This window comes from Salvelinus alpinus, chromosome 30 (assembly GCF_045679555.1).
Source record: "Salvelinus alpinus chromosome 30, SLU_Salpinus.1, whole genome shotgun sequence".
NCBI classification, from domain to species: Eukaryota; Metazoa; Chordata; class Actinopteri; order Salmoniformes; family Salmonidae; genus Salvelinus; species Salvelinus alpinus.
Window position 1 is genome coordinate 9,058,113 of NC_092115.1, and position 20,101 is coordinate 9,078,213.

Consider the following 20,101-nt stretch of genomic DNA (forward strand, 5'->3'; position numbering starts at 1 on the left):
CACTGGCTGGGGGGGAGAGACGACACTGGCTGGGGGGGAGAGACGACACTGGCTGGGGGGGAGAGACGACACTGGCTGGGGGGAGAGACGACACTGGCAGGGGGGAGAGACGACACTGGCAGGGGGGAGAGACGACACTGGCAGGGGGGTGAGACGACACTGGCTGCGGGGAGAGACGACACTGGCTGGGGGGAGAGACGACACTGGCTGGGGGGAGAGACGACACTGGCTGGGGGGAGAGACGACACTGGCAGGGGGGTGAGACGACACTGGCTGGGGGGAGAGACGACACTGGCTGGGGGGAGAGACGACACTGGCTGGGGGGAGAGACGACACTGGCTGCGGGGAGAGACGACACTGGCTGGGGGGTGAGACGACACTGGCTGGCGGGAGAGAAACACCAACCAGCGAGAGAAACACCAACCAGCGAGAGAAACACCAACCAGCGAGAGAAACACCAACCAGCGAGAGAAACACCAACCAGCGAGAGAAACACCAACCAGCGAGAGAAACACCAACCAGCGAGAGAAACAACAACCAGCGAGAGAAACATACTACCTAGAGTCACTGACAATAGTTGTCCAATTAAATAGTGTTATGGGACAGGGGCAGTAGGTTGTTTAGGAACCGGCCTCTCACTTTTTGCTCGTCCCAGTAGCTGAGTGGGCCGGGCAGCATTGAGGTCCAACCCCAAGACATCTGGTGGGTCCATGGGGTTTCCTAAGTACAGACTAGAGAGAGAGACAGAGAGAGAGAGAGAGAGAGAGAGAGAGAGAGAGAGAGAGGGGGGGGAGAGAGAGATCGAGAGAGAGATAGAGGGGGAATTTATTGACTTTCCATACCAAGAGGTTCTTTACTCTGGGCTAGCCATAAATCAGGTGTACAGTGGCTCGCCCCAGGTTTCACATCTGCTTAACCAACCCTGGGCCACGTTCAGCTAGTTGCTAAACGTTGTCAGACTGCAATGCGTGTTCTACAGAGTAGAATATTTCTATTTGATTGTCCCAAAACCTTGCGTCCTGCTGAAGGTGCCCCTGGCCTGCTTGATGCTGTCATTTCTACTGTGCTTCACCTGACTAAAGTCAAATTAACTATACTCTACTGCGCTCTAGTGGTCAGAAAAACAAATTGACTTTTTTTGGCAACAGACTCAAGTGAAGATACTGTTAGATTTTCTAAGAATTTGTTGTTCCTGTATGACTCAGTTATTAAGACGATAGAACTGGCAAAGCCAAGGTTGAGGGTTCGATTCCATTTACTATAAAATGTATACACTCGCTGAACTGTCAGAATGTTATAGATTTGATCAAATTTGATCAGATTTTACAAGGATGGGACAGTTATATGGAGGAAGTTATGAGGACAGGTCTTTACTCATTAATACGGTCCAGGTTAGTTATGAGGACATGTCTAATCGTTAATACTGTCCAGGTTAGTTATCAGGACATGTCTTTACTCATTAATACGGTCCAGGTTAGTTATGAGGACATGTCTTTACTCATTAATACGGTCCAGGTTAGTTATGAGGACAGGTCTTTACTCATTAATACAGTCCAGGTTAGTTATGAGGACATGTCTTTACCCATTAATACGGTCCAGGTTAGTTATGAGGACATGTCTTTACTCATTAATACGGTCCAGGTTAGTTATCAGGACATGTCTTTACTCATTAATACGGTCCAGGTTAGTTATGAGGACATGTCTTTACTCATTAATACGGTCCAGGTTAGTTATGAGGACAGGTCTTTACTCATTAATACGGTCCAGGTTAGTTATGAGGACAGGTCTTTACTCATTAATACGGTCCAGGTTAGTTATGAGGACATGTCTTTACTCATTAATACGGTCCAGGTTAGTTATGAGGACATGTCTTTACTCATTAATACGGTCCAGGTTAGTTATCAGGACATGTCTTTACTCATTAATACGGTCCAGGTTAGTTATGAGGACATGTCTTTACTCATTAATACGGTCCAGGTTAGTTATGAGGACAGGTCTTTACTCATTAATACTGTCCAGGTTAGTTATGAGGACATGTCTTTACTCATTAATACGGTCCAGGTTAGTTATGAGGACATGTCTTTACTCGTTAATACGGTCCAGGTTAGTTATGAGGACATGTCTTTACTCATTAATACGGTCCAGGTTAGTTATGAGGACATGTCTTTACTCATTAATACGGTCCAGGTTAGTTATGAGGACATGTCTTTACTCATTAATACGGTCCAGGTTAGTTATGAGGACAGGTCTTTACTCATTAATACGGTCCAGGTTAGTTATGAGGACATGTCTTTACTCATTAATACGGTCCAGGTTAGTTATGAGGACATGTCTTTACTCATTAATACGGTCCAGGTTAGTTATGAGGACAGGTCTTTACTCATTAATACGGTCCAGGTTAGTTATGAGGACAGGTCTTTACTCATTAATACGGTCCAGGTTAGTTATGAGGACATGTCTTTACTCATTAATACAGTCCAGGTTAGTTATCAGGACATGTCTTTACTCATTAATACGGTCCAGGTTAGTTATGAGGACATGTCTAATCGTTAATACTGTCCAGGTTAGTTATGAGGACATGTCTTTACTCATTAATACTGTCCAGGTTAGTTATGAGGACATGTCTTTACTCATTAATACGGTCCAGGTTAGTTATGAGGACATGTCTTTACTCATTAATACGGTCCAGGTTAGTTATGAGGACATGTCTTTACTCATTAATACGGTCCAGGTTAGTTATGAGGACATGTCTTTACTCATTAATACAGTCCAGGTTAGTTATCAGGACATGTCTTTACTCATTAATACGGTCCAGGTTAGTTATGAGGACATGTCTTTACTCATTAATACTGTCCAGGTTAGTTATGAGGACATGTCTTTACTCATTAATACGGTCCAGGTTAGTTATGAGGACATGTCTTTACTCATTAATACGGTCCAGGTTAGTTATGAGGACATGTCTTTACTCATTAATACAGTCCAGGTTAGTTATGAGGACATGTCTTTACTCATTAATACGGTCCAGGTTAGTTATGAGGACATGTCTTTACTCATTAATACAGTCCAGGTTAGTTATGAGGACATGTCTTTACTCATTAATACGGTCCAGGTTAGTTATGAGGACAGGTCTTTACTCATTAATACGGTCCAGGTTAGTTATGAGGACATGTCTTTACTCATTAATACAGTCCAGGTTAGTTATCAGGACATGTCTTTACTCATTAATACGGTCCAGGTTAGTTATCAGGACATATCTTTACTCATTAATGATATAAAAGGTAGGATTAGTTATGTCTTACTCGTCAATGCGGTCTGGGAAGCCCCAGCAGCGGTGTGGGTCGGAGTCTCCATGGCCAGTGTGGATGAAGCTGTGTTTAAGGGGTCTGCTGATGTCGTGGGCCGACAGGCCCGCAACGGAGGTCACCACGTTCCTGGGGAACTGTCCCACCTTCAGCGTGCGCTTGTTCTGGCCCTGCCACCAGTAGTTCTCCGCTCTGACAAAGAGGGTTGTAAAATAGACGTACAGGTGAATGTGAGAAAACACACAGACACAGTGCAGACAGACAGACAGACAGACAGACAGACAGATACACAAGCACACGTATGCAACACATACAGGTATATAAAAACCTAACACATACAGGTATATAAAGACCTAACACATACAGGTATATATAAACCTAACACATACAGGTATATAAAGACCTAACACAAACGGGTATATAAAAACCTAACACATACAGGTATATAAAAACCTAACACATACAGGTATATATAAACCTAACACATCTGAAGGTACCACGTTCATCTGTACAAACAATAGTACTCAAGTATAAACACCATGGGACCACGCAGCTGTCATACCGCTCAGGAAGGAGACTCGTTCTGTCTCCTAGAGATGAACGTACTTTGGTGAGAAAAATGCAAATCAATCCCAGAACAACAGAAAAGGACCTTGTGAAGATGCTGGAGGAAACAGGTACAAAATTATCTATATCCACAGTAAAAACGAGTACTATATCGACATAATCTGAAAGGCCGCTCAACAAGGAAGAAGCCACTGCTCCAAAACCGCCATAAAAAAGATAGTACTTTTTGGAAAAATGTCCTCTGGTCTGATGAAACAAAAATAGAACTGTTTGGCCTTAATGACCATCGTTATTGTTTGCAGGAAAAAGGGCGAGGCTTGCAATCCGAAGAACACCATCCCAACCGTGAAGCACGGGGGTGGCAGCATCATGTTGTGGGGGTGCTTTGCTGCAGGAGGGACTGGTGCACTTCACGAAATAGATGGTATCATGTCGAAGGAAAATGATGTGGATATATTGAAGCAACATCTCAAGACATCAGTCAGGAAGTTAAAGCTTGGTCGCAAATGGGTCTTCCAAATGGACAATGACCCCAAGCATACTTCCAAAGTTGTGGCAAAATGGCTTAAGGACAACAGTCAAGGTATTGGAGTGGCCATCACAAAGCCCTGACTTCAATCCTATAGAAAATGTGTGAGCAGGACTGAAAAAGCGTGTGCGAACAAGGAGGCCTACAAACCTGACTCAGTTACACCAGCTCTGTCAGGAGGAATGGGCCAAAATTCACCCAACTTATTGTGGGAAGCTTGTGGAAGGCTACCCAAAACGTTTGACCCAAGTTAAACAATTTCAAGGCAATTCTACCAAACACTAATTGAGTGTATGTAAACTTCTTACCCACTCGGAATGTGATGAAAGATATAAAAGCTGAAATAAATCATTCTCTCTACTATTATTCTGACATTTCACATTCTTAAAATAAAGTGGTGATCCTAACTGACCTAAGACAGGGAATTTTTACTAGGAATAAATGTCAGGAATTGTGAAAAACTGAGTTTAAATGTATTTGGCTAAGGTGTATGTAAACTGCATATAAAGACAACACATACAGGTATATAAAGGCATAACACATACAGACAGGTACACACACATACACAGGTGGGTGCAGATGCACATGCATTGCATACACACACACACATACACTCTGACAGACAAAACATACATAGAAAACCCAATGACGACAGAATATTGATTTACAGTTCATTAGTTGATCACACACACCTGCCCTCGATGATGGTGATGACGTCGTCGACCTGAATCTGAAGCTTGTCAGCCTCTTCAAAGTCCTGCAGCGCGCACATGTCTGTTGGCATGGTCTGGAACGGAGACACACACACACATAAAAACCAAGTGTGATTACCTTAAAACACACTGCATCCCAACGTAGTCATTTGGGCCCAAAACCTAAAAATGAAATCAGAGGGTGAGTTCTTCCTCCACAAATCTCAGTTAAGTCAAGTTTGGATTCCTCAGTTGGTGAGGCCATAATGTGCCCCTGACCCATACAGTGTGCCCCTGACAGTGTGCCCCTGACCCATACAGTGTGCCCCTGACACTGTGCCCCTGACCCATACAGTGTACCCCTGACCCATACAGTGTGCCCCTGACCCATACAGTGTGCCCCTGACCCATACAGTGTGCCCCTGACCCATACACTGTGCCCCTGACCCATACACTGTGCCCCTGACCCATACACTGTGCCCCAGACCCATACAGTACCGTAGTAGATTCACTAGGTGGAGCTATAGGTCCAGTTAACATATTAAGAGCTCCCAAAGTCAAGACTTCATCTTGTCATTCAATAATGCGAGTAAATAATTAAAATGAAATTACATTTTACAAAAATTGTGTATACAAGTTAAGTATTTAGTACTGACCTCTCAGGTTGTAAGCAAATTGATCCACTAAACTTGACGTCAGAATATACAATTGTCGCTCATGAAGGTCATGTATACAACCTTGAAGGTACACATTCAGAATATACTCAGCCATTCAGAATATACTCAGCCATTCAGAATATACTCAGCCATTCAGAATATACTCAGCCATTCAGAATATACTCAGACATTCAGAATATACTCAACCATTCAGAATATACTCAACCATTCAGAATATACTCAGACATTCAGACACGTAATGCAAATACTGATGTAAACACACATCCAACCCCCTCCCCCAACCCACACACACATCCAACCCCCTAAACACAGACACATCCAACCCCCTCCCCCACCCAACACCCCCATCCAACCCCCTCCCCCACCCCACACACACATCCAACACCCCCATCCAACCCCCTCCCAATACACACACATCCAACCCCCCCACACACACATCCAACCCCCACCCCACACACACATCCAACCCCCCCACACACACATCCAACCCCCTCCCATAAGCACATCCAACCCCCACTCCACCCCCCACACACACATCCAATCCCCCCCACAAAATGTCCCCAGTTGGTCAAATTTTTTGTTCGTTTACTATACTTGTGTGTGTGTACCTCGAGCAGGAACTCCCTGAGGGCGAGGAATGTGGGCCTGTCGTCAGGTTTCTGGGCCCAGCACTGCAACATGACGTTGTAGAGGTCCTGAGGACAGTCCTCTGGCTTGGGCAGACGTTCACCCTCCTTGTCTATCTTGTGTAAGATCTGAAACACAGATTGAAATACTGAAATGAAACCCACAATGAAATCTTGATGTACAAAGGGGACAAATACTTTTTCACACGTCTGCTCGTGTTTGGTGTGTGTGTGTGTGTGTGTGTGTGTGTGTGTGTGTGTGTGTGTGTGTGTGTGTGTGTGTGTGTGTGTGTGTGTGTGTGTGTGTGTGTGTGTGTATGCATGTATGTATGTATATATACCTGGCTGCCGTTGAGGCCCAGCCAGGGCTCTTGTCCGTGGGTACACATCTCCCACAGCGTCACCCCAAACATCCAGGTGTCTGTAGCGTGGGAGAACGTCCGTGTCTTCAGGCTCTCAGGGGCACACCTGGAGGGAGAGAACACACACACACAGAGCAAATTCACATACAGCAAATGTACGGACACACACACGTTAGACAACTGGATTAAAAAGGTGATGAGAACAGGGAAAAAACAAACACTATGGCATGCACAGCCACATCAGTGGCACATCAGGAGCACAATGTTGTGGAATATTCAGATACAATTATGTCATGTTCAACAAACATGCCTTTAGACACGTAGAATAAACAGATCTGATGAGGAATTACAAGATCATGTCTGATCTATTCATGACATTTCTATCTGCAATGTCAGATGTCTGCTTACTGAATGTGGCCCCTGATCACAACAGACACCCAGAAACACAACCCCCTGTCCCCCCCCCCTCACCAGGCGAACGGCACCTTGCGGTGCTCCTGCATCACGTAGTGCTCGTGGTTGTTGGGCAACGCTCGCATCAGGCCGAAGTCGCCGATCTTCACCGTCTCGGCCGACGCCAGCAGGATGTTGCGGGCAGCCAGGTCGCGGTGGATGAAGCGCCGCTGCTCCAGGTAGGCCATGCCGCACGCCACCTGCACGGCGTACTGGCACAGCGTGTGGATGAGGACGGGGCCCTGCGTCGGAACGCAGCGCAGATGGTCCAGCAGGGAGCCCAGCGGGGCTAGTTCAGTCACCTGGGGGGGGGGGGGATATGACGCAGATGAATAGAACACGGAGGAAAGGTCAGCCTTCATTTTAGTCCTCTGTCTCAATCAATCACTTCTCTCCTCCTGCCGGCCTTGAGGTTTCTGACACTGACATGATTTAAATGGGGACAGGAAGCAGTCTGACAGGAAGCAGTCTGAGCAGTGTGTTTACTTAGTGTGTTTATGTGTGTGGTGTGTGTCCGGTGTGTGTGTGTGTTTATGATAGTCTGGTATGTGTGTCCGGTGTGTGTGTGTTTATGTGTGTCCGGTATGTGTGTGTTTATGTGTGTCCGGTGTGTGTGTGGGTTTATGTGTGTCCCCGGTGTGTGTGTGTGTGTGTGTTTGTGTGTCCGGTGTATGTGTGCATGCATGTACCACAGGAGGTTGGTGGCACCTTAACTGGGGAGGATGGGCTCATTGTAATGGCTGGAGCTGAATAGGTAGAATGGTATCAAATACATCAAACAAATGGTTTCCATGTTCTTGATGTCATTCCATTCGCGCCGTTCCAGCCATTATTATGAGCCGTCCTCCCCTCAGCAGCCTCCTGTGCCATGATGTGTGTGTCCGTACCATCTTCATGGGGCGTGTGAGCACCACCCCGTACAGCCTGATGAGGTTCTGGTGATCCAGGGAGTGCATGGCGTTCACCTCGCAGATGAAGTCGTCCAGTGCGTCCGGCTGACTCAGAACGTCTGTCTTTAAACACTTCACTGCTACCTCCAACTGGAGAAGGGAAGGGGGTAGGGAGAGATGGGGGGTTAGCCTAATGCTAAATCCATAGTGAAAATGATTGATGATTTGCTAGCAGATGTTTACTTTGAGTGACTACAGTTGTGCTTACTAACAGTGTGGTGGACTTGGAACAATCTAAAACTAGGAGACAATAGAGCACCAGGGGTGTATTCATGCAACCGTTAGCTTCCGTTAGCTTCCGTTTGGTTCTGTTAGCTTCTAAACTGAAGACTTGCATTCTAAACTGAAGATCATGATTAGTTGATTATTGGAGTGAGGTGTGTTAGCTGGGACTGGGGTCCGAGGACTGAGTTACCCATCCGTGTCGTAGGGTAATACTTGAACAGCCCTATGTGTGTGTGGTCACTTCTGGAGAGTGTTTGTACAAGATTCTCTCTTTCTCCATCACTCCCTCGCTCCCTTGAAGTCAAGTCTATAAGGGGCTAGTGGTCAAGGCTTTGACCAAAACAGATGTTGGAGAGAGAGTGTTTTTGGTCATTTTTCCATGTTGTCATGGTTTCAACTTTGAAGCCACTGATACTGTTCCCCAGGGTGATCACGAGGAACTCCCTCCTCCTCCTCTCTCTGTTCCTCTTTCTATTCTGACACCTTACTGTGAAACTTTACCACAAACGTTCCATAAGCATGTGTGAAACAACTGAAGCATAAAAACAGGTGCTGCCTGTGCGGCTGGAGTAACACTTCTCATTGACTAGTCCTACAGTGGCTCTGTTTCACCCACGGTCCAAAAACACAAGACGTAAAAAACTAAATGAGGGAGGGGCGAGGGTATTCTCTCTTCCCTGATAACGATTATTGATCATCTGAATTAGATGTGTTGTCTAGATGGGACCCTGTTTTCTAAACGAAGATTTAGACCAAAACCCATCCCATCACCCGCCACACACACACACATAGAGACAGACAGACACAGTACCCCCCCCCCCCACACACACACACACAGAGACAGACACAGTAGCCCCCCCCCCCCCGCCACACACACACACACATAGACAGTACCCCCCCCACAGAGACAGACAGACACAGTAGCCCCCCCCCCCACACACACACACAGAGACAGACACAGTAGCCCCCCCCCCCCCCCCCCACACACACACACACATAGACAGACACAGTAGCCCCCCCCCCCCCCCCACACACACACACACAGAGACAGACACAGTAGCCCCCCCCCCCCCGCCACACACACACAGAGACAGACACAGTAGCCCCCCCCCCCCCCCCCACACACACACACACAGAGACAGACACAGTAGCCCCCCCCCCCCCCCCACACACACACACACATAGACAGACACAGTAGCCCCCCCACACACACACACACAGAGACAGTACCCCCCCCACAGAGACAGACAGACACAGTACCCCCCACACACACACAGACAGATAGACAGACACAGTACCCCCCCCCCCCACACACACAGACGGACAGACACAGTACCCCCCCACACACACAGACAGATAGACAGACACAGTGCCCCCCCCCCCCCCCCCCCCCACACACACACACACAGACAGAGACAGACAGACACAGTACCCCCCCACACACACACAGACAGACAAACACAGTACCCCCCCCCACACACACACAGAGAGAGACAGACAGAGTACCCCCCCCCCCACACACACACACACAGAGACACAGTACCCCCACACACACACAGAGAGAGAGACAGACAGACACAGTACCCCCCTACACACACACAGAGAGAGATACAGACACAGTACCCCCCCCGCCCACACACACAGAGAGACAGACAGACACAGTACCCCCCCATACACAGACAGAACCCACCCCGTCTCACCACTTTCCCAGCGGGCGTGAACCACTCGCCCCTTTTGACCACGCCGAAGGAGCCTTCGCCCAGCTTCTGGAAGAGGACCAGGTCCTTCTCACTGATCAGACAGCTGAGTGCCTGCTGCTGGGGGGGCGGCGTAGGGGACAGCTTGCGGAAGGAGGAGGTGGGGGCCGCCTGCTGGAAGTCCCCGCCGTCCGGCCGCTTCCCGCTGAACACCTGTAGAAAGACGAGAGAAGAGATACGTCATTAATAGAAGATGAATGAAAAGACCCAACTCTCACTACATTATGTAAATGAGTCTCTGGGTGCTGTAGTGCAGGAGGTATCTGACCTGTATGAAACAGACAACAGTACTTAGCTGTGAGAATATAATGTTCACCATTAAGATATATATATATATATATACACTCAGCGGCCAGTTTATGAAGTACATCACCCCGTTCACGCAAATGGTTTGCTCCTACAGACAGTCACGTGGCCGTGGCTTGCTGTATAAATCAGGCAGACAGGCAACCAGTTACTGTTTCGACTGAACGTTACAATGGGCGGTGGTGGACAATGGGCAAAGTGACTTTGAGCGTGGTAGGATCGTCAGGGACCAGGGGCGCCGGTTCCAGTAGCTCAGAAACGGACGTCCTCCTGGGCTTTTCACGTGCAACAGTGTCTAGGGTTTACAGAGAATGGTGCAACAAACTAAAACCATCCAGTCAGCGGCAGTCCTATGGTGAAAGCAGCTCGTTGATGAGAGAGGTCGAGGGAGAATGGCAAGAATCGTGCAAGTTAACAGGAGGGCCACAAACAGGTCAATAACGGCTCAGTACAACAGTGGTGTGCAGAACGGCATCTTGGAACGCACAACTCGTCGGTCCTTGTCACGAATTGGTTACTGCAGCAGACGACCACACCGGGTTCCACTCCTATCAGCTAAAAACAAGAAGCAGCTCCAGTGGGCACGCCATCATCAACACTGGGCACGCCATCACCAACACTGGACACGCCATCACCAACACTGGACAACTGAGGAGAGGAAAAACATTGGCTGGTCCAAAAAAAATCCCGGTTCCTGTTGCCTCATGCTGACGGCAGAGTCAGGATTTGGTGTAAGCAGCATTAGTCCATGGCTCCATCCTGCCTGGCGCCGACGGTACAGGATGTTGGCGATGGTGTAATGGTGTGGGGAATGATTTCCTGGCACACGTTAGGTCCCTTGATACCAACTGAGCAACGTTTGAATGCCACACCTTATAGAATCCATGCCCTGAAGAATTCAGACTGTTCTGGAGGCAAAGGGGGTTCCGACCCGGTACTAGATAGGTGGACCGAATAAACCTATTGTATGACTTTGACCTTAGTTGTACATTCAAAATAGCGTGAGAGACATACAAAAGGCAGGGTGTATGTCTCTGCAGTGTGGTGTGTATCAATGTCCCTGTTCTTCAGTCTGTGGTGTGTATTAATGGGTCTGTTCTTCAGTCTGTGGCGTGTATCAATGAGTCTGTTCTTCAGTCTGTGGTGTGGTGTGTATCAATGAGTCTGTTCTTCAGTCTGTGTAGGTCTCTGTATTGAGTCTGAGTTGTAAATAAAGGTATGGGAGGTTCACACAACCCTGAACTGTACACCTAACTGTCTGGGGAATTTTGGAATAATTTGGAATAATTTTGTCCATTCCATTTTGAAGTTAAAAATCAAAATTTCTGCCACATTTCTTTTGGGGGGGGGGTCCTGTGCAGTTGTAATTCAAACAAATACACGGGTTAACACCAAATGTTTTATTTTAAAGGTTTTTAAAGTTATTTTAGAAGAGATAGTGAATCATGCAACGGTTCCAATACATCAGTATGCATGGTACGGATATGTATGAGTTTGTGTAATGTACCTTGCTCATCCAGGACTTGCGCTTGCACATGGCTTTCCTCCTCTTGACTGCCTCCCACAGCCGTCTCTGCCCTGCAGCGACACCATCGAGAGACAGAGAAAAGAGAGACAGAGACAGAGACAGAGAGACAGACACAAAGAGAGCACACGAGAGGGAGAGAATGTCACTGACTATGCAGACCAAGAATGAGAAACCCTAAGGCATGTGATAAGTCATCCGATTCAACTACCAAGGTACTGGCAACTCCTCCGATTCAGCTACCAAGGTACTGGCAACTCCTCTGATTCAACTACCAAGGTCCTGGCAACTCCTCCGATTCAACTACCAAGGTCCTGGCAACTCCTCCGATTCAACTACCAAGGTCCTGGCAACTCCTCCGATTCAACTACCAAGGTCCTGGCAACTCCTCCGATTCAACTACCAAGGTCCTGGCAACTCCTCCGATTCAACTACAAAGGTCCTAGCAACTCCTCCGATTCAGCTACCAAAGCCCTGGCAACTCCTCCGATTCAACTACCACGGTCCTGGTAACTCATCCGATTCAGCGAATCAAGGTCCTGGCAACTCATCCGATTCAGCGAATCAAGGTCCTGGCAACTCATCCGATTCAGCGAATCAAGGTCCTGGCAACTCATCCGAATCAGCGAATCAAGGTCCTGGCAACTCATCCGAATCAGCGAATCAAGGTCCTGGCAACTCATCCGATTCAGCGAATCAAGGTCCTGGCAACTCATCCGATTCAGCGAATCAAGGTCCTGGCAACTCATCCGATTCAGCGAATCAAGGCCCTGGCAACGCATCCGATTCAGCTAACCAAGGGTAGCCCTGTGGGAGGAGAGTTGGGCACCGCTGCCCACCAGGAGGGTAGCCCTGTGGGAGGAGAGTTGGACACCGCTGCCCACCAGGAGGGTAGCCCTGTGGGAGGAGAGTTGGGCACCGCTGCCCACCAGGGGGGTAGCCCTCTGGGAGGAGAGTTGGGCACCGCTGCCCACCAGGGGGGTAGCCCTCTGGGAGGAGAGTTGGTGGACTTGAAACATCAGAAAAGCATTTACATTTACACATTTGATTAATTTAGCTTAATTAATTTACACGTATCCAGAGTGACTTACAGTTAGTGCATTCTTCTTAAAGGAATACTTTGGGATTTTAGCAATGATGCCATTTATCTACTTCCCCAGAGTCAGATGAACTTGTGGATAAAATGTTTATGTCTCGGTGTCCAGTATGAAGGAAGTTAGAGGTAGTTTTGCGAGCCAATGCTAACTAGCATTAGCACAATGACTAGAAGTGCTAGCAGATGCCCATAGACTTCCATTCATTGCGCTAACGCTAGTTAGCTATTGCGCTAACGCTAGTTAGCAACTTCCTTCAGACGGCACACAGAGATATAAAAATGGTATCCACGAGTTTATCTGACTCTGAGGAAGTAGACAAAATCCCGAAGTATCCCCTTTTAAGATAGCTAGGTGGGACAACCACATATCTCAGTCATAGTGAGGTGGGACAACCACATCTCTCAGTCATAGTGAGGTGAGACAATCACATCTCTCAGTCATAGTGAGGTGAGACAGCCACTTATTCCAGAGCGACTTAGCAAATTGGTGACATTCACATCTCTCATGACATCGCGAGGTGGAACAGCCACATCTCTCAGTCATAGTGAGTTGAGACATCCAAATCTTTTAAGGCAGGGGGAGGTGAGACAGGACTACTTTATCCTATCCTAGGTATTCCTTGAAGAGGTGGGGTTTCAGGTGTCTCCGGCATAGTGGGGTGATTGACTACCGCTGTCTCTGGCGTCGTGAGGTGGGATAATCATGTATCTCAGTCACATTGGGGTGCCAGAGCAGCGCACAGTTTCTGAGTCATGGGCTGAGGCGGGACAACTGTACTTCTCTCAGTGGTAGGGAGGCGAGACAGGCCAGAGGTGGATGAACGCAGTGCCCTTGTTTGGGTGTAGGGCCTGACCAGAGCTCTGAAGGTCACAGTGAGGTGGGCCGTTCACACCTCACAGCTCACAGTGAGGTAAGACAACCATGTGTCTTAGTCACAGCGAGATGCGACAGCTTCATATCTGGAAGTCACAGTGGAGAGAGCGGAGGAGCGCGGGTGACAGTGAGAGTAACTTGGGACAGGTTGACATCACTCAGTCACAGTGAGCTGCGGACAGCTCTCTGGATGAGTTGTAGGAGGTTTAATGGCACAGGCAGGGAGCCTCAGCCAACAGCGAGGTGTGACAGTCACATATCTCAGTCACAGTGAGGTGGGACAACCACATGCCTCGGATCATAGTGACCTGGGACGACCGCATTCTCTGTAGTGAGGCAGGGTCGTACTCTGCGGATGACATCTCTCAGTCATAGTGAGGTGAGACAATCACATCTCTCAGTCATAGTGAGGTGAGACAACCACATATTTCAGTCATAGTGAGGTGGGACAACCACATCTCTCAGTCATAGTGAGGTGAGACAACCACATCTCTCAGTCATAGTAAGGTGGGACAACCACATCTCTCAGTCATAGTGAGGTGGGACAACCACATCTCTCAGTCATAGTGAGTTGAGACAACCACATCTCTCAGTCATAGTGAAGTGAGACAACCACATCTCTCAGTCATAGTGAGGTGGGACAACCACATCTCAGTCATAGTGGGGTGAGACAACCACATCTCAGTCATAGTGAGGTGGGACAACCACATATCTCAGTCACAGTGAGGTGGGACAACCACATATCTCAGTCACAGTGAGGTGGGACAACCACATATCTCAGTCACAGTGAGGTGGGACAACCACATCTCTCAGTCACAGTGAGGTGGGACAACCACATCTCTCAGTCACAGTGAGGTGGGACGACCACATCTCTCAGTCATAGTGAGGTGGGACAACCACATGTCTCAGTCATAGTGAGGTGGGACAACCACATCTCTCAGTCACAGTGAGGTGGGACAACCACATCTCTCAGTCACAGTGAGGTGGGACAACCACATCTCTCAGTCATAGTGAGGTGGGACAACCACATCTCTCAGTCATAGTGAGGTGGGACAACCACATCTCTCAGTCATAGTGAGGTGGGACAACCACATATCTCAGTCACATGGAGGTGGGACAACCACATATCTCAGTCATAGTGAGGTGAGACAACTACATCTCTCAGTCATAGTGAGGTGGGACAACCACATCTCTCAGTCATAGTGAGGTGGGACAACCACATCTCTCAGTCATAGTGAGGTGGGACAACCACATCTCTCAGTCATAGTGAGGTGGGACAACCACATGTCTCAGTCATAGTGAGGTGGGACAACCACATCTCTCAGTCATAGTGAGGTGGGACAACCACATCTCTCAGTCATAGTGAGGTGGGACAACCACATCTCTCAGTCATAATGAGGTGAGACAACCACATATCTCAGTCACAGTGAGGTGGGACAACCACATATCTCAGTCATAGTGAGGTGGGACAACCACATCTCTCAGTCATAGTGAGGTGGGACAACCACATCTCTCAGTCATAGTGAGGTGGGACAACCACATATCTCAGTCACAGTGAGTAAAATGTTCTTCAATAAAGTTAGCTGTTAGTAGTTTCAAGAGAAATAAAGAAAAAAGGAGTGTGCTCGAGGAAGAGGAGAAAGAGAGAGAGGAGAGGAGAGAGAGCGAGAAAGGGAGAGAAAGATGAGAAGAGAAAGGGAGAGAGGAGTTGAGAAGGGGGCTTAGAGCGTGAAAAATGGGAGAGAAAATAAGAGCTAAAGACTAGGGTTTATTTTTTTTCTCTCCCACTAATGTGCATAAGGTCGCACGCCTGTCAGACTGGCTTAAGGCGCCCGTATACTAGGTTCAGGTTTGATCCTAACAGAACTCAGCAATTTTTCTGTTTGTCCCTCTTCAGATGCTGTAGCAACCACACAGCCAGTATACACTTCCTCAAAAAAGTAATGTCCCCCCCCCCCCCCCAAAAAAATGTCACATCCACGTCTTCAGTGCCCGGGGAACAGTGGGTTAACTGCCTTGCTCAGGGGCAGAACGACAGACGTTTACCTTGTCAGCTTAGGGATTCAATCCAGCAACCTTTCAGTTACTGACCCAATGCTCTAACCACTAAAACATAACACCTAACCATGTACTAATCTAACAGAAAAAGTAATGTCTCCCCCCTCAAATAATTTTTTGCAATGTGGCCAAGTGCACTCGCGGATGGCCGTTGTGCAATTTCGGGCGTTCCGTATTTCAAAGCCATATCAGATATCTTGAATGTAAAAAACAATGTGCTTTGAGCTCAATAACGATCGTTGAGAAATAAGAGGGGCACAGGAAGGAGAGAGAGCCTCATTACAGCAGCCGGCCCCAGAAAAACAGGCTGACACTTACAACAGGAATCATGAGGATAACGCACTTTACTGTAACAAATTCATGGTTTTATCCGGCCCAAAAAAACAGGACGTTTTGATTGAGGTGACCAGGTAGAATGTGCAGCTCACCAATGCGACCAATGAAAAATGTAACTCGCATAGCCAAAAGTCAAAACCATCCCCACTATAACAACTCACCGGGCCGCCCCATTCCGATCTTCTCCAGGTCCTCGTTCTTGACGTAGTCGAAGTGGGAGATGAGCGTCACGTTAAGGTCGTCACGGATACGCAAAAGGTACTGCTGCAGCTGCACCTCCATCAGCAGCTCCAGGAGCCATTCTGTGCCCTCCTCAGACTGCATGCTACGGCCCAGCTTCTGAATAACACATAGGAGAAACTGGGTTTAAATAATGACAAGCACACAGCATCTATACAAAACCAAAAAAGCACAACCGCTTCACAGACATAGCAAATTACCACACCCTTTCCTCCCCCGAGAATACACTGGCACTGTCATAAATCAGTAAGTAGACATCAGTAGCCAGACAGACATCCGTAGCCAGACAGACATCAGTCAGTAGCCAGACAGACATCAGTAGCCAGACAGACATCCGTAGCCAGACAGACATCTGTAGCCGGACATCCGTAGCCAGACAGACATCAGTAGCCAGACAGACATCAGTAGCCAGACAGACATCCGTAGCCAGACAGACATCAGTAGCCAGACAGACATCAGTAGCCAGACAGACATCCGTAGCCAGACAGACATCTGTAGCCAGACAGACATCAGTAGCCAGACAGACATCAGTAGCCAGACAGACATCCGTAGCCAGACAGACATCAGTAGCCAGACAGACATCCGTAGCCAGACAGACATCCGTAGCCAGACAGACATCCGTAGCCAGACAGACATCCGTAGCCAGACAGACATCCGTAGCCAGACAGACATCCGTAGCCAGACAGACATCCGTAGCCAGCCAGACATCCGTAGCCAGACAGTACAAAGCACATCTGGTATCCAGATGATACACAGACAATGTATCCAAACAGACAATCTATCCAAGCAGACAATCTATCCAAACAGACAATCTATCCAAACAGACAATCTATCCAAGCAGACAATCTATCCAAACAGACAATGTATCCAAGCAGTCAATGTATCCAAGCAGACAATGTATCCAAGCAGACAATCTATTCAAACAGACAATCTATCCAAAACAGACAATGTATCCAAGCAGACAATGTATCCAAGCAGACAATCTATTCAAGCAGACAATCTATTCAAGCAGACAATGTATCCAAACAGACAATCTATTCAAACAGACAATGTATCCAAACAGACAATGTATCCAAGCAGACAATCTATTCAAGCAGACAATCTATTCAAGCAGACAATGTATCCAAGCAGACAATCTATTCAAACAGACAATGTATCCAAACAGACAATGTATCCAAGCAGACAATGTATCCAAGCAGACAATCTATTCAAGCAGACAATGTATCCAATCAGACAATGTATCCAAACAGACAATGTATCCAGCAGACAATCTATTCAAACAGACAATGCAGCCAGACCTTTTTCCTCATTCTCAACCATACCCTGTGTAGAGGGCAGTATGAAGTGCTGTGTGGTCTTGTTTGATAGCCTAGCCTATATGTCAAACAACTGTCATCAGGACACAGAGTTCTTTTGACTTCTGTCAAACATGTCCGGCTGCCTTCTTCTCTATTGGATTTGAAGTGCTGCTTTCAATTATCCAACTATCTAGTTCTGAGAGAGAGAAAGAGACAGAGCCTCTGAAAGAGAGACAATATAGATAGAAAGAGAGAGAGGCAGGAAGTCGCTTGACTAGTACTTCAGATATGAGAGAGAGAGAGAGAGACGCTTGACTAGTACTTCAGATATGAGAGAGAGAGAGAGAGACGCTTGACTAGTACTTCGGATATGAGAGAGACGCTTGACTAGTACTTCAGATATGAGAGAGAGATGCTTGACTAGTACTTCGGATATGAGAGAGAGAGACGCTTGACTAGTACTTCGGATATGAGAGAGACGCTTGACTAGTACTTCAGATATGAGAGAGACACTTGACTAGTACTTCGGATATGAGAGAGAGACGCTTGACTAGTACTTCGGATATGAGAGAGAGAGACGCTTGACTAGTACTTCGGATATGAGAGAGACGCTTGACTAGTACTTCAGATATGAGAGAGACACTTGACTAGTACTTCGGATATGAGAGAGACGCTTGACTAGTACTTCGGATATGAGAGAGAGAGACGCTTGACTAGTACTTCGGATATGAGAGAGACGCTTGACTAGTACTTCAGATATGAGAGAGACGCTTGACTAGTACTTCAGATATGAGAGAGACGCTTGACTAGTACTTCAGATATGAGAGAGACGCTTGACTAGTACTTCAGATATGAGAGAGAGAGACGCTTGACTAGTACTTCAGATATGAGAGAGAGAGACGCTTGACTAGTACTTCAGATATGAGAGAGAGACGCTTGACTAGTACTTCAGATATGAGAGAGAGAGACGCTTGACTAGTACTTCGGATATGAGAGAGAGACGCTTGACTAGTACTTCGGATATGAGAGAGACGCTTGACTAGTACTTCAGATATGAGAGAGACACTTGACTAGTACTTCAGATATGAGAGAGAGACGCTTGACTAGTACTTTAGATATGAGAGAGACGCTTGACTAGTACTTTAGATATGAGAGAGACGCTTGACTAGTACTTCAGATATGAGAGAGACACTTGACTAGTACTTCAGATATGAGAGAGAGACGCTTGACTAGTACTTTAGATATGAGAGAGACGCTTGACTAGTACTTCGGATATGAGAGAGAGACGCTTGACTAGTACTTCAGATATGAGAGAGAGACACTTGACTAGTACTTCGGATATGAGAGAGAGAGACGCTTGACTAGTACTTCGGATATGAGAGAGAGAGACGCTTGACTAGTACTTCGGATATGAGAGAGACGCTTGACTAGTACTTCGGATATGAGAGAGAGACGCTTGACTAGTACTTCGGATATGAGAGAGAGAGACGCTTGACTAGTACTTCAGATATGAGAGAGACACTTGACTAGTACTTCAGATATGAGAGAGACGCTTGACTAGTACTTCAGATATGAGAGAGACACTTGACTAGTACTTCAGATATGAGAGAGACGCTTGACTAGTACTTCAGATATGAGAGAGACGCTTGACTAGTACTTCAGATATGAGAGAGACGCTTGACTAGTACTTCAGATATGAGAGAGACACTTGACTAGTACTTCAGATATGAGAGAGAGAGACGCTTGACTAGTACTTCAGATATGAGAGAGAGAGACGCTTGACTAGTACTTCGGATATGAGAGAGAGAGACGCTTGACTAGTACTTCAGATATGAGAGAGAGAGACGCTTGACTAGTACTTCAGATATGAGAGAGAGACGCTTGACTAGTACTTCAGATATGAGAGAGACGCTTGACTAGTACTTCAGATATGAGAGAGAGAGACGCTTGACTAGTACTTCGGATATGAGAGAGAGACGCTTGACTAGTACTTCGGATATGAGAGAGAGACGCTTGACTAGTACTTCAGATATGAGAGAGACGCTTGACTAGTACTTCGGATATGAGAGAGACGCTTGACTAGTACTTCAGATATGAGAGAGAGAGACGCTTGACTAGTACTTCAGATATGAGGGAGACGCTTGACTAGTACTTCAGATATGAGAGAGACGCTTGACTAGTACTTCAGATATGAGAGAGACGCTTGACTAGTACTTCAGATATGAGAG

At 47.1% G+C, this 20,101-nt stretch overlaps 1 protein-coding gene across 6 annotated transcripts in view; it reads right to left on the reverse strand.

Moving 5' to 3' along the window:
- The window catches only part of LOC139559667 (activated CDC42 kinase 1-like), a 115,900-nt gene that overhangs the window by 20,570 nt on the left and 75,229 nt on the right, over positions 1-20,101 (reverse strand). For 4 of the 6 annotated variants that reach the window (XM_071375864.1, XM_071375868.1, XM_071375865.1 and 1 more), the window contains 10 exons: positions 16,497-16,674; positions 11,954-12,024; positions 10,084-10,293; positions 8,096-8,248; positions 7,227-7,510; positions 6,735-6,861; positions 6,376-6,522; positions 5,091-5,185; positions 3,300-3,494; positions 640-731 (listed from right to left, as the gene is read on the reverse strand). In XM_071375864.1, coding sequence (XP_071231965.1) covers positions 640-731; positions 3,300-3,494; positions 5,091-5,185; positions 6,376-6,522; positions 6,735-6,861; positions 7,227-7,510; positions 8,096-8,248; positions 10,084-10,293; positions 11,954-12,024; positions 16,497-16,674 — 1,552 coding nt within the window. Of the gene's footprint in view, positions 1-639; positions 732-3,299; positions 3,495-5,090; positions 5,186-6,375; positions 6,523-6,734; positions 6,862-7,226; positions 7,511-8,095; positions 8,249-10,073; positions 10,294-11,953; positions 12,025-12,182; positions 13,458-16,496; positions 16,675-20,101 lie in introns of those variants that run through there. The other 2 variants (XM_071375869.1, XM_071375870.1) reach the window with 2 other exon arrangements.